This window comes from Alosa sapidissima, chromosome 10 (assembly GCF_018492685.1).
Source record: "Alosa sapidissima isolate fAloSap1 chromosome 10, fAloSap1.pri, whole genome shotgun sequence".
NCBI classification, from domain to species: Eukaryota; Metazoa; Chordata; class Actinopteri; order Clupeiformes; family Clupeidae; genus Alosa; species Alosa sapidissima.
Genome location: NC_055966.1, coordinates 33831095 through 33846814, shown reverse-complemented (window position 1 = coordinate 33846814; position 15720 = coordinate 33831095). Strand labels below are relative to the sequence as shown.

Sequence of the window (15720 nt, the reverse complement as noted above, 5' to 3'; positions counted from 1 at the left end):
TTGAGTTGACTTTAATATCAGTGCAATCACTCAAGCAGCAGTTTACAAATGTACATTCCTCAATATCAGTGTTTCCCACAGAACTGAATTCTATTTGTGGGGCAAGGTTTGCGTTATGATGAAAGATTTAAGCACAATTTAGTACAACCTGGAAAATCATTGTGTGGTGGTCAATGTTGATATTGTGGTGGGCCACAACAAATAAGTCAATGTATGGGAAACACTGCAGTTTAGTAGGCTACGAGGGGCCCCCTAGGCCAGAGGTACTCAATAAGCAGACTCAGTGCCAGTTTGGCTGGTGATCATGTTAACTGGTGATATTTGTATAAAATCAGTGAATATTCAACAAGGCTATGCCTCAGGGCCGGCCCGAGGCATAAGCGAACTAAGCGGCTGCTTGGGCCCCCAATCGAGTTTCTTTCTCTTTTTTTACATAATAAATAACATAAACAAGTGACATCAATGAATGAATAAATGAAACAATTAATGATTCAAAACAAGAAAATTCTGATTTCATGATCAATATGTCTGCCTACCTCTACTGTGTCTGCCAGCCTTTGAGTCACGCGCATAAACTAGACACCTCGGGTGCATAGACAATTCGTGCAGACACTGCATCAAGTTCAAAAATCGGAAGAGATGGTAATGTTAAGAAAAGTCACAAAAAAGGACGTATCCCTCTGGTGCCGAAAACAGAAAGAAGAAAATGACAGAGGAGGAGAAAAACGAGCAAGATACAGGTATGTTTGCATGATTATTTACAGTATGTTTTATGCTTGAGGTAGCTAGCTAGCTGTCATGATCTAATATAAGCCATCACCAGAGCTAAATCCCTGCCATCAACAGAGAAATGTCTCCCATTAATATATATTTATCTAGGTGTATTTCAGATGTCAAGGATATTGGGATTGTTTTGGATGTTCAATCAAGCATGTACCCTAGCCATAGGTGGGCTTATGTTGTAAATTAAAGTTAGCTAGCTGACTGAAGTGGACATTAGCACTACAGTAGATACATGAAAACGGAGCTGAAGGCAAATTTACCACAGAGGGATTGTTTCTGATTTCGCACCTGAAAGTGTTGATAGTTTATTACTGTTCTATAATATGTGACATAGTGGTCTGTTAGCCACAGCAGGCTAAGCCCAGGCTCCCAGTCCCAACCCACTGACTAGCGCGACTCTGGGCATCGGTAACGTTCCAGCTTCATAGGCAAAGATGGAACAATACGTGCGTTCTGCTCTAAGATCTTTGGAGAGAGATGGTAGTGTTTGAGAAAATATACCATGTTGGGTGGGGAGACTTCTGTGATGGAAATAAACTTACATTTGATTAAGATAGTGGCAAGTGATGTAGCGGTGCTACCCTAATATTTAGGCTGCAGTAGATCACCATGTTAAGCGTTACTTTTGATTATGCCTCATTTGCCAATAGAATATGAATTGTTACATGTGGAATTGCTTGTTGATGAGTGTAAGTAATGATAGCAAAATAAACTCAATCTGCTCGATCAAATATGCACTTATGCAATATTTTTTTTTTTTTCAGAGACACTGTTGAAGTACTTTGGAGCACATCTCTACCACTACTTAACTCTACCTCATCAAGTGTCTGCCTCCATGGCTGATGACACAGACGGTGAGGTTTTCTTGATGGCAAATGGTTACATAGCCTGTTAATATGACATGACACATTTAACATAGTTTTTGTTTTATTTATTTATGTATTTATTTAATCATTGCAGGTTCGTCCACTGCAGAGCTGCAGATACCTGAAAGCCAGGAACGAAGTAGTATCTATTCTTTGGGACATTTTATTTTTGTCATTATTATTAATGTTTGTCTATTTTGGTTTTATTTTGTAGTTGAAGATTGATCATTTAATGCACATTTGTGGATTTGTTTTGCAAATCTGTTGAAAAACAAGTCATTAAACGGATGTACTTGTTTACAACAAATACAAATGCTGTTGTATTTTGTTATTTGTCAATTCAACTTCAGTAAACCACCCTTAGTGCTTCACTTTGAATATGAATGTTTCAAATAAATCTGTGATTTTAGTACCCTCTAAGATTAAAAGGTGACAGGGTTGGTGTAAATAACAACTAATACATTGGTTTACCAAGCACATGGGGCCAGAAGTGTAGAGCGGAGCCCCAAAACATTTTTGGCATGTCAGCAAGGATGGATTACTGAATGAGCCTACCGAGTCCTTATGCATCTGTGTCCAGGGGGACAGTAGTTCATAATCAGTCACTGTATTAATACATAACCTCACTGTATTAATTTATAATATGACATTATAGTGTGAAGTTGTCAATTATCGCCAAGCACAGGTGACTCTGCGTTGTGGGAGGGGGCTCCCAAATCAAATTCTGCTTAGGGCCCCCAAAAGGCTCGGGCCGGCACTGTGCCTACTTCTTAAGGGGGGAATTCTCCCATGTGCGTAAGGGTGCGTAAGTCAAAAAATGACTCATGAAGATGATTTTCTCTGAGTTATTTACCCACTCATGGCCTACTTTGACGACAGTGGGTGGGCCTTTTTGCTAGACATCTGACAATTTCTCCCCACAGTGGTACATCAAATTTGGGCTAAGGAGAAGGGAGAGATTTGTACGGTAAGGCGGGACCCTACAAGCTGTTTTCCCGCAACTTATGAGAACATAGGACCTGGGAAACTTTTGGAACTTTTGGTCTTTGGAAATGGATATTTACTGCGCCTAAATCTAATCAGCTGTATTTACATTCCATTTAAACGCATACCTCCAGATAACTGTAAGTGATTGCACTCAAGCAGGGAAAAGGGTGTTGTTGATTGATTCCTACCAAGAGAAAAACAAAGGTTTGAAAAAGGTAAGTCATGAAACCATGTAGCAGGACAATAAGGTGAGGCCTAGGCCTACTGTTTGTCAATTTATTGCAGGTTTTTTGGATTTGGATTATGAAGTCATAGTGGGAGCAGTTTGTGACCACAATCACTGGACCTTATTAGTAAGAAGCCTCTGCAATATTCAGATTACACATACCTTGATAGAATTGATCCTTCTGTAGGCCTGTCCAATGCTTGATTGTGTAGGCAATGTATCCATACCAGAGGCGCTCTATATATGTTGACCCATTTGGAGCTTCAACTGGGGCAATAAAGAGGTGTGGAGATGTGTCCAGGTAGGCGGACTTGTAGTTCCACAGGACTGAGTGGGTGAGTGGTTTTGTTAAGTGTTTATGAGCTCTCTACTAAACAGGGATTTCATGAGGCAGCGAGTGTTGATAAATGTGGTGACTGGAAACAAGCGTAATTTAAATATCACACCCATATATATAGATAGATAGATAGATAGATACTTTATTGATCCCCAGGGGAAATTCAAGGTCTCAGTAGCATGCAGACATCACACACAACATGCACTTACAGCAGAATTGGTAAATATAAGTATAAACATATAACCAAACTCCACTGTACAATAGAGACAGTAGAAGATAAGAAAAACTAACAAAACTAAATACTAAATATACTATATAAATTAAATAAAATAAAAAAATCCACAGTGTGCTTGAGGGTGATTAAGCATGAGACGCTTGCAGTGACAGGGCCGTGACTAGCCTGTAGTTCGGTGAGGTGCTCAAGAGAGTGAGTGTCATGGAGAAGGTGCTGTCATGGAGAAGGTAGATAGATAGACAGATAGATAGATACTTTATTGATCCCTAGGGGAAATTCAAGGTCACAGTAGCATACAGACATACACACACACATTCACTAACAGCAGAAAAAGTAATTAAAAGTATATAATATAAAAAAACACAACTAAGGACTGTAGAAGATAAAGAATATACTAAATATACTAAAATACAAATTATACTAAATAAAACTTAATCTAAATCCATTCTAAAAAACAGTATCCACATAGTGGGTGATTAATCAATCAGGTGCGCTTGCAATGACTGAAGCAGGGACTGAGCCTGTGGTCCTCTGTGCATAAGGTAAAGTAAGGTGCTCTTTGTGAATGAGTGGCATGGTGATGGTGCAACAGTGCAAGAATAAAGTCTATATATCTATGTATAAATAACTATATTAAGAAAGGTATAAGTGTGGTCACAGTTCGGCTGTAGCATGGAGGGAGGGGTTGTGCATATGTGCTAATAAAGCACGCAAACAGTGAGGCAGAAGACAGTGGTAAAGTGGCTAGTGGACAGACAGTTCAAGACATGGAGGTGGTGAAGAGGCAGACAGACTATGCGGAGAAGTCTATTTCTCCTCTTCCCTTAAGTGATGCATTGAACAGTTCAATGGCCCTGGGGACGAATGACTTCCTCAGTCTGTCTGTTGTGCAAGGCAGTGAGCGAAGTCTCCAGCTGATCAAGCTCTTTTGCTTTTTAATATTGCTGTAGAGTGGATGACATTCATTGTCCAAGATAAGTTTGTTCAGGGTCCTTTTGTCAGATATTGAAGTGATGCACTCCAGTTCAGCTCCCACTACAGAGCCAGCTTTCCTTACCAGCCTGTCAAGTCTCCCAGCATCCTTCTTCTGCTTCCTCCCCAGCATACCACAGCATAGAAGAGGACGCTGGTAACAACAGACAGGTAGAACATCCTGAGGAGCTTGCTGCACACATTGAAGGACCACAACCTCCTCATGAAGTACAGCCTGCTCTGCCCTTTCTTGTAGAGTGTGTCAGTGTTGGCTGTCCAGTCCAGTTTATTGTCCAGGTGGAGACCCAGATACTTGTAGGTGGCTCCTGTACTCCTCCTCTTGCTCGTCCCTGATACACCCCATAATTGCAGTATCGTCAGAAAACTTCTGCATGTGGCATGACTCGGTGTTGAAGCAGAAGTCAGATGTGTACAGGGTGAACAGGACTGGAGAGAGCACAGTTCCCTGTGGCTTGTGCTTAGGCCTCGGCCCTAGAATTTACGACATGGAGGTGCATTATACGTCCAAAAGAGAAACATGAGCCGGAGTGACGTTGAAAATCCACCTGAACCTTGTTCATTTTGACAGCTAGAAAAGTGTCATCAAGAAACCCGGTGTTACATGGCAACTGCCTCCCATGTTAACTGGCTGCGTTGATGACGTTTCACGATTGATGACGTTTCTTCGACAGATGTGGCCGCTTGCAGATTTGTCACTTTCTGATGGAAACTAGAGACGAACAAATACAAATATACATGACATATTTAAATGTCAAAATTGTCTGTAGTAGGCTACATGCACTGGACAATGAATATGCCACCAAAAAAATAAATACCTTTAAAATGTGTTGACATACTGAGTAAAACATTTTTACCTATAATGTGTGATAATTTGTGATACTAGATCAAATTCATCAAATTGTGATACAAAGTCGAATACATGTTTTGTGTGTGTGTGTGTGTGTGTGTGTGTGTGTGTGTGTGTGTGTGTATGTGTGTGTTTTAACCTTGGTTCATGCAGCGATTCATGTCAGTTAGCAGAAATTAACATTTAAATGTTAAATTATATATATTTTTTGATATAGAAATCGCTTTCACTATAAGTTGCTGGACCAGCCAAACTATGACAAAAGTGTGACTTTTCTCCCTATTTTTTTTAAATGCCCTCCTCCGCCTTTGGTCCGTCCCTACCTTCTCGCTGCAGTGTGTATCCTTAGCAATAGGAAGATGCAGCATATTGGGTATTGAAATATTCACAGGAATTCATAGAAATTGAATATTATTGTTGTTTATCCAATATTATATATTCTTAAAAAAAAAGAAGAAAAAAAGAAAAAGGGCAGCCGTGGCCCACTGGTTAGCACTCTGGACTTGTAACCGGAGGGTTGCCAGTTCGAGCCCCGACCAGTGGGCCGCGGCTTAAGTGCCCTTGAGCAAGACACCTAACCCCTCACTGCTCCCCGAGCGCCGCCGTTGTAGCAGGCAGCTCACTGCGCCGGGATTAGTGTGTGCTTCACCTCACTGTGTGTTCACTGTGTGCTGTTTGTGCTAATTCACCGATTGGGTTAAATGCAGAGACCAAATTTCCCTCACGGGATCAAAAAAGTACATACTTTTTACTACTATAATATACTACTATTAGTTGTGTAGATGTATAGTCCATCTTATACACACCCATTGAACTAACAAAACATGCCAAAATACTTTTGTGTAATTATTACATATTTTGTGTAGTCATTCTCAGAACCTGACCAAATAGTCTTAAAGAAGTCTCAGAGTGTTACCTTTCATTTGAGACCAGAATTATGCTTCTAAACCCAGAGGTTGCCACACAGTATTGGCAGTATGCAATTTGGGTAACCAAAAGTCTTATAGGGAGTTTCCATAGGACATTTTACAAAATGCATGAGCATACCTTGGCAAATAATGGTCTAAAGTACAAATGTTCTCATTCTATATTGATTTACTTTTGCACACAGCTTCACAAGACCTGGTGCTAGGGCTCATTTATGTTTCTAAAGTCCTATCAAGTTACCTAGAGGGCTGAAATGTGGTCAGTTCAGAGATTCTTGTTATCCGGCAGAAAGAAAACACAATATTCTAGCCTCTGTTACTCTATGCCAGTAGCCTCGTGAGACCATCCTGATCTTGTGAGCTTCAGATTTTCACTCGCAGATCAGTCTGATATCTCTCCGATAGAGAAAATTTGGAGCAGTTTGCCAAACGAACGTCCAATCAGCGTTTGACCGAAAGAGGTGGGAACAGTGCCCTCTAAAGTAGGGAGAATTTCGGGGGAAAAGGACAAAATTAAGGCCCTTTCTTGAAAGTGTTAAGGTTAGGCTGACCTATGTGTTCACAAAGACGGTAGCCTCAAACAAAACTTCCTCTGCTGGCTAAACTGATCTCCCTTGGCGCCGTGGACTGTGGACATATAAGGTAACTATAACTACATGAGCTCATTGCCATGCCCACATTTTTCTGTGCATGCCCCTCCCCTTTTACAACATGGGATAAGCTACTAGAGCAAAGGGTGGGTGACTTGGTGGCAAAATAGTATCTGAAAAGTAGCCTACGTCACTACAGCAATATAAGTCCATGCAGTTGTGTACTTTCGGTCCAGTTTCGCAGGGATAGGAAGTCCTATCAAGTGACCTAGAGCAGTGGCTCCCAAACTTTTCTGGCTCAAGGCACCCCTAAACATGTCTCTCTCCATCCATGGCACCCCTATTTTTTTTTCACTTTTTACTCTCAACCTCCATTGTGCATTATTTGTACTTCATACCATTTTAATAACCATATGTTGAATAGGCCATGACTGCTTTTTATTATAAACACATTACTGAGGTGTATCTCATTTTTGTTTTATTCAAATGAACCATTCTCCTTAATTTAACTCATTTAATAGAACTTTTGAAAATATAGTGAACAGAATATGAACAGAAATATCAGGAATAGGCCTTCAACTAAAGGCCGATATCATTATGAAACTTTCCCAGTGGATTACTTACATTAATATGACAAAAAAAATGTATTACAAGTTTTCTGTCAGTTATAATTATGCAAATTAGGCATTATTTTATTAAATATGTGCTAATTTGCATACATTTTAAAGCACAAAATCAGAGCTTTGGATAAAGCCAGGTTCAAAATTATTATTTAATTGTGTTCACATATTAGATGGGAAAAGAATACAAAGGGATTTATGGATATTTTGATATAAATCAGAATATACTGTAATAGCCTTAAAAGACAAGTTTTTAGGAATAAAATGTCATATAGGCCTAAATCAGGCTAGGAATAATATCTCAACAAACCCCTCAGTAAAAGTTTTGTAGATATAGTTAAGACTGGGAAGTTTGGTGTAGGCTATCCTGAAGTGGAGATTTCATGCTCAGAGTGCAAGGAAACTCAATTGAGAAAACAGTCTTGAAACACTGCCAGTGAGATTCCATTCTCAGCCTAGACTCGCCTATGAACTTCCGTGATTGGCTGCTGATACTAAGAAAGTGTCTATATTTGGATTGCACATCATCATGCAGGAAAAACAGAGCTTTCCAACTGTACTACACGTGATGTTTTGAATCACGGTCGTGGTAGTGCATGAAACGTACTAACTTATGAAACGTAGAATCTTTTGGTAGGTTTAGGAGAAATAATGGTGCGAGTGGACAAAATATAATGAAATAAACACCTAGCCTAAATGTGTAAATTGGACTTTGTTGTAGTAGTGTGAAAGAATACATGAAATTAGCCCAAAATCTCGAAATTGGTCAGTGCATGAAAAAACAATGTTTTCACCTGCCATAGCCATAAAACGTCGGTCCCTCTATCACAACTGTATTTTGAAATTCATATTATGGCTAATTTCTTTAAAAAAATAAATAAATAATAAAATCAAAATATATTATTAAATTATCAAGCCTCGGACCATTCCAGGACACCCCTGAGACCAGATAGCAAGAGGCTGGCGGACCACTGTCGGTCCATTAGGGGCATGGCGGTCTGCTGGCATTTTGCTCATCGGCTCTGGCGGATTGCAGACAAGTTGCCCAATATTTTGCCACTTGGTCTAAAATCTTTTCATTTCTTCAGTTATACTCCATATATAATTTTATTAACTTTTATTAATACTCATGACAAGTTAAATTTAAAGAGATGGTGGTCCAACGGTGTACCACAAGTGGCACGCCACCGGCGGCACCAGGAGCGGTAGCCTACACCAGGGGTTCCCAAACTTTTCCACAACAAGGCCCCCCAAATGCCACTAGGTTCTGGCCAAGGACCCCCTTGATGTGTTATTAAACCCATCTACAATACTACGGCAAATGTAAAAATACATTAAGCTAATCCTCCAGTAATAATTATTTTAGCCACAAGCATTTCGCGATGGAGCATACAGTGTGTAAAAATTGCATTTGGGGCTTTCTGCTATATGAGAGCTATCATTCTACTATTATTCCCAGTCATTATCACGGAAAATATAATGTTCAGATATGCGACAAATTATTATAATGCCATTGTATAACAGCCTCCCCTCATAGTAATAGGTATATTTTAATTTTTTCAAATGTATTTATTTATTGCTTTTATTTTTCCTTCCAACTTGCTGAGGCCCCCCTGGCACCCCCTCCCGGCCCCCAATTTGAAAACCACTGGCCTACACTATCTGCCAATCTGATTTTGCTATCTGGGAGCATGCGTCACGGCACCCCATGGTGCCACGGTACCCATGGTAACCCTAACCTAAAAGGCTGAAATGTGGTCAGTTCAGATATTCTTGTTATCAGGCAGAAAGAAAAAACAATATTCTATCTCTGTTACTCTGTGCCAGTACTTCACACAGCTATTCTGATTGATCCCTAAAACACTACAGGGTCTTAGCTTTCTAAAGAGGTCAATCATTTGATGGTAGACCAAAAGAGGTGGGAACAATAGGCACAGTGCAATTTCGGGGGAAAGGACAAAATTAAGGCCCTTTCTTGAAGGTTAGGCTGACCTATGTGTTCACAAAGAGGTAGCCTCAAACAAAACTTCCTCTGCTGGCTATTCACTGATCTCCCTGGGCGCCGTGGCGTGGACATATACAGTAAGGTTGAGAAACTACATGAGCTCATTGCCATGCCCACATTTTGTTGTGCGTGCCGTGCCCCTCCACTTTTACAACACGGGAGAAGTAGAGCAAAGGGTGGGTAACTTGGTGGTAGAACACTACTTGAAAAGTAGCCTACGCCACTACAGCAAATATAAGTTCGTGCAGTTGCTTACTTTCGGTCCACAACAGACACCGACAACGATGGCTCTCGTGATAAGGATAATTTTCCTAGCAAGTGTTGCATATTTAACTTCAACAGCGCACGATGGTAAGTTCAGTAAGTCAGGTGAACTGTCATAAAACGTATTGTTGTCACTCCCTTCTTCGAATTGTGTAGTAGGGTGTAGGGGGGCCATGCCCAATTAATGCAGCATGAGTGACTGTCCATAGGCTATTGCAAATTGTGTGTGTTTAGGCTACAATAGTATCCATGCAGCATGAGTGATGTGTAAGAATCCGTTGGTTTGGAATCCATGGCCGTAATTGAGGACACCGAGGTCATCGGTATTTTTTCCCCTTCAAGTTTCGTTTCACTTATTAAGTAGCCTAGGCCACACGTCGTTGCTGATTGGCTACCTCTGACATGTCAAAACGAAAGTAGAGTCGATTCGGCTATCGCGGACTGTATAGGCTAGGCCTACTTAACTAGGCTACTATTTAACGAACGCATCGCAGCTCACAAACTTCAATACCCACAAATCCAATATACAAAATAAATAAACTTGACGGTTTGTTAATTTCGGGTGGTATATAGGCCTAATCTTAATTCACCTGACCTGAGCAAAGGCTGCAACAAAATTAACGTTTGGAAAGCCAGCAGAAACTGAGAGGACAAAGACAAGAAGGGAAGTTGAGAAAGGTAATGGTTGAATACAATAAAGATGTAATAGCTCCACAATGAGATGCTAACCTGTAATGAACATGTTAGATTGAAATTCAGTGGAGACGCAGTTAGCTAGCCTACACTGAAACTTTAGATATCAATGTCAGAATGGATAATTCATGTTGTGATGAATATTATCTCATGGAACATAACATTGTCAAATTCTATAAATTATTGGTCAGTAATTTAGAGATTTGTTGTTTTAAGAAATTCAGCACAGGATACAGAAATCAGGCAGTTGAGAAAGAGGATAATAGAGGAAAAAGATAGATGAAGGGCCCTCCCAAGTGAGTGAGAGTTAAGATGTGACACTCACTATGTCAGAAGGTAGCCTACAAGCTCTGCAGCCTATTACTGCAATTAATTGCAACATTCCCTACGCCGATGAGGAGAAGCAGAGCATTCTTAATAACAGGTGGAGCAGGGTCCAGTATAAATATCCAAAGCCAATTTGGGAAAAGGCTCTTGAGATATACAGGTGAATCTAAAATAAATTGTGGAAAAGTTATAAACAAAACATGTTATAAAACAAACAAACCTATACAAAATGATCAAAAGATCAAAATGCTCAAAAGAACCTCATAGCATTTTGGGGTGCCCAACATTTTTAGTGACGCCCCTGACCTCGGTATTTCAAAGTCAAAGTCAAAGTCTGCTTTATTGTCAATTTCTTCACATGCGCCAGACATACAAAGAGATCAAAATTACGTTTCTCACTATCCCACGGTGAAGACAAGATATATTTTACTAATTAAGTCCACAGACAAACATAACATTCAAGTAAACAAAAAATAAGTAAATAAGAAGGCACATACAATGAAGAAATAAGAGCAGCAAAATTGAGTTGAAATTGTGCATAGACAGTCAATATAATAGTGCAAAGTCAGGCCAATAAATGGCTGAGGTAGTTCTGTTTGACCTAAGTAAGCAAGTGGCATAGTGGTGCAAGTTATGTAAGAGCAGCAGAAGTGTTGTGTTTTCAGGACAACAGGACAACAACAACAAGTTGCAAAGTGTACAAGTGGAGTAGTGCAAGGCAGCCATTGTGGGTCCAAAGTCCAGGATGTTATGTAGCTGAGGGTGGAGGGGGGAGAGGGGGGAGAGAGTTCAGCATCCTAACAGCCTGGTGTATGAAACTGTTGGTGAGTCTGGTGGTGCGGGAGCGCAGGCTTCTGTACCTCTTCCCAGAGGGCAGTAGATCAAACAGATTGTGAGCGGGGTGACTTGCATCACTCACAATTGTGGTCGCCTTGCGGGTGAGGTGGGTGGTGTAAATGTCCTTCAGGGAGGGGAGTGAAGCACTTCTTTCCAGCTGTGTTCACTAGAGTGAAGCACAAGAATGAAGCACTTCTTTCCAGCTGTGTTCACTATGCGCTGCAGGGCTTTCCTGTTGTATTCAGTGCAGCTTCCGCCCCACACAGCGATACAGCTGGAGAGGATGCTCTCAATGGTGCCTCGGTAGAATGTGGTCACGATGGCTGGTGGAGCACTTGCTCGCCTGAGTTTCTGCAGGAAGTAGAGGCGGCGCTGAGCTTTCTTCGCCAGTGATGCAGTGTTGGTGGTCCAGAAGAGGTCTTCACTGATGTGCACCCCCAGGAATTTGGTGCTGCTCACTCTCTCCACCACAGCACCGTCGATGGTCAGTGGCAGGTGTTGGGTGTGACCTCTCCGGAAGTCAACAACAATCTCCTTGGTCTTGCTGACGTTCAGCAGGAGGTTGTTGTCCCTGCACCACGTGGTCAGAAGGTCGACCTCCAACCTGTATTGAGTCTCGTCGCCCTTGGTGATGAGACCCACCAGAGTTGTCGTCAGCAAATTTCACTATGTGATTGTTGCTGTAGGTTGCAGTGCAGTCATGCGTCAGCAGGGTGAAGAGCAGCGGACTGAGCACGCAGCCTTGAGGGGCCCCCGTGCTCAGTGTGATGCTGCTTGAGATATTGTTGTCAACACGTACTACTTGAGGCCTCTGACAGAGGAAGTCCAGTAGCCAATTGCAGAGGTAAGTACTGAGTCCCAGTTTGTCAAGTTTGCAGATGAGTTGTTGTGGTATTATGAGGTTGAATGCAGAACTGAAGTCTATAAACAACAATTTCACATATGAATCTCTTTTTTCCAGGTGGGTGAGGGCTGGGTGGAGGGCAGAGCAGATTGCATCCTCTGTGGACCGTTTGGCTCGGTATGCAAACTGGAAGGGGTCCAGGGTGGGGGGGAGAATGGATTTGATGTGTGACATGACAAGCCGCTCAAAGTACTTCATGATGATGGGTGTCAGTGCCACAGGGCGGTAGTCAATGAAGCAGGATGGAGCAGTTTTCTTCGGCACAGGTATGATGGTGGCAGCTTTGAAACATGATGGGACGATGGCTTGCTTCAGGGAAGTGTTAAAGATGTCTGTGAAGACATCCTTAAGCTCCTCTGCGCAGTCCTTCAGCGCACGACCTGGGATGTTGTCTGGACCTGTTGCCTTACGGGTATTGATAGCAGCAAGTGTCCTCTTCACGCTGTCGGCAGAGAGGCACAGGGGCTGCTCGTGTAGAGGGGGAGGGGTCTTCTGTGGGCAAGTGCTGTTTTGTGCTTCAAAGTGAGCAAAGAAGCGGTTCAGATTGTTGAGCAGAGGGATGTTGCTCTCACAGCTCTGTGGCGCGGGCTTGTAGTCCGTGATGGCTTGAATGCCCTGCCATAGGCTTTGTGCGTTCCTGCTGTCTTTGAAGTGGGTGGTTATCTTGTGAGTGTATTCCTTTTTTGCTTCCTTGATGCCACGGGACAGGTTGGCTCTCGCTGTTCTCATGCCAGCTTCATCCCCAGCTCTGTAGGCTTTGTCTCTGGCCCTCAGCAGTATTTTAAAAATCTTAGCTACGGCTTGGGCAAGAATTCAAGCAAAGGTAGATGTTTGCCCATATTATGTCACTTCAGTATCTAGACTAGGCTAAACATGATCCTGCCAATGTTGTTGTGTTGTCTGGACAACTACAGGACCACTGATCCACACCAAGCTGGGAGCACTCAGAGGCGAGTACTTGCGAGTGAGGGGAAAGACGTCAGTGGTTCACTCCTACCTGGGCGTGCCCTTTGCTAAGCCACCTGTGGGACCCCTCAGGTTGGCCCCACCCCAACCTGTGCAGGGATGGGAGGGAGTCAGGGATGCCACCAAGCAACCACCTATGTAAGTTAATCAGGCCACACTTATAATGCTGATTAGATGCCCTTGGACTAGTCAATTTCTATTAGGTGCTTGATTGTTGTAGTAATTTCAGATAGGAGAGGTGTGCTATAGCCTATAGGATTTCACACAGCGGCCAAACAGTAAGACCTGTCATTCATTAATGTGTTTTTAACACTGATCAGTGTAATTGTTTTTGTCAAGCTTAAGAAGGATTAATTAACCGAATGTGTTAAAGTCAGTGAATGTGCAGAAAGTCACGTTTGTTAATTTTTATGTTTATATTTATATTTATCAACAGACATATTTGTCCAAAACAATGCATATTATATTTTAACTAAGGACCAAACAAAACACACAGAGGTAGCTCAACCCTCCCTTCAGTATTCCCAGAGAAATTCCACATGATTTCGTTTTGTTTGGGGGACAAAAATTAGACATTAGAGTTGAAAGTATGATTCCAACAGAAGTGTTGTACCCATACATTGAATAAGTTCATCACCATTCATTTCCCAAATGTATCCCATGGCTGCTGCAAGCAGAGGTGGGCACAAATACATCCAAAACTATTTTCTTAAGACGCAAGATACTAGAACTACTATTTTCTGATTGGCTGGCAGGGGGCTACTAATTCTGTACATTGTGGCTACTATGAAGTAGGTTTGGTACAAAAATGTAATTACCATCCCATATCAATGTAAACGATGATTGACTGAACAAGCAGGCTTCGCAAAAGTGGAATCAACTGTAACAAGGCAAGCTATACCCACCATCGTTTTTTACATAAATTTTCCCTTTTTTGTGCTATAAATGCATACCTATGCCTACATACATGACTGGCAACATGGGGGACAAACAGAATAAAATCCTGTAAGGTGTCCCGATATAAGGAATACTCTAAATACAATCCCTCAAAGTATTTTGTTACAAAGTACATTTGATTTTTTTTTCCAATCCTGCAAAATAAAATGACAAAATGCACTAATTAAATAGCCTACGTATTTCAAATACATCTAATTAAAATGCTGCCCATGTCTGGCTGCAAGTCAATGCAGGCTCATGTGAAGCACATTTGTAAACACTACTTTAGGTGTTGGCTGCAGCAACTCGAGCTAGGTAAAACCGATTGTTTCTTTGTTTTTTTTCGTACCGACAGTAGGCCTACTCGGTGACCACGAGAAACAGAGATTAGGTTGGTTGACAATATGTTGAAAAAAGTTTTCCAAATTCTGCCAGATCACATTTCGCCCTGTTCCTATTGACATTTTGAACATCTGTATCAAAAAGTAAGCCAATAGGACGCCAGTAAAGGGTGGCACACTTTTTCACAACTGCTCAACCTAAGAATGCATAACTTTCGCAAGAACCAGAAACTTGAATGATATAAAGGATATATGGTCATTAATAATCTCTCCCTGTACTTATACTACGTAAATGAGTAAGAACATTAGAACAGTTCAAACACTATTCGCTGTATGATGACTTTGTTCTCTTTGATACTTTATCTCTGTGTCCTTGCATAACATGGAGAAAAAATTGCTTTTGGTCTTCGTTTCGCACAGATTGTTGACAGCGTTTAATAAGGGCAATGCCTCTCTCTGCGCTGTCATTGATGACCTACAAGGAATTCACTTTCTGAAGCAGATTATCATCTGTGAGAATGGACCTCACATCATCAGGGTTACTTCAACCATCATCAGTGGTGGACGAAGTACACAAATCCTGTACTTGAGTGAAAGTAGAGATACACATGGTCAAATGTTACTCCAGTAAAAGTAAAAGTCCTCCTTTTACATTTCCACTTAAGTGGAAGTACAAAAGTACTTGCCTTCAAATGTACTTAAGTATCAAAAGTAAAAGTCCTGAAATGTATTATGCCTAATACAGTTGCATTGTTGAAATGATTCGGCACAGACATAGGCATTCATTGAGCCTTTCTCCTCCATTCAAGGACAAAATCAGCTAATACTTGTTGTATGTAGAAATAACTAAAAACAAACTAATGTGATATCTTATCTTAGATACTTCAAAGTAACCACATTTTTCTTTGTTGAATGCTTTACACTTTCGGACCAAATCAAGATGTTCCCTTTTGTGTTTGATAGTGTCAGATTGTCTATCATTTGCTTGATGGCGTCAAGAGGCTAGTTATGGTAACATCAATATTGTGAAAAGGGGT

The 15720-nt window shown here is 41.3% G+C and overlaps 1 protein-coding gene across 1 annotated transcript in view; it reads left to right on the top strand.

Annotated features, from left to right (window-relative positions):
- The first annotated feature begins 9573 nt into the window (after window positions 1-9573).
- The window catches only part of ces2b (carboxylesterase 2b), a 29752-nt gene continuing 23605 nt past the window's right edge, over window positions 9574-15720 (top strand). Inside the window, exons 1-2 of the mRNA XM_042106290.1 lie at window positions 9574-9766; window positions 13355-13544. Coding sequence (XP_041962224.1) covers window positions 9700-9766; window positions 13355-13544 — 257 coding nt within the window. The 5' untranslated portion in view covers window positions 9574-9699. The remainder of the gene's footprint in view (window positions 9767-13354; window positions 13545-15720) is intronic.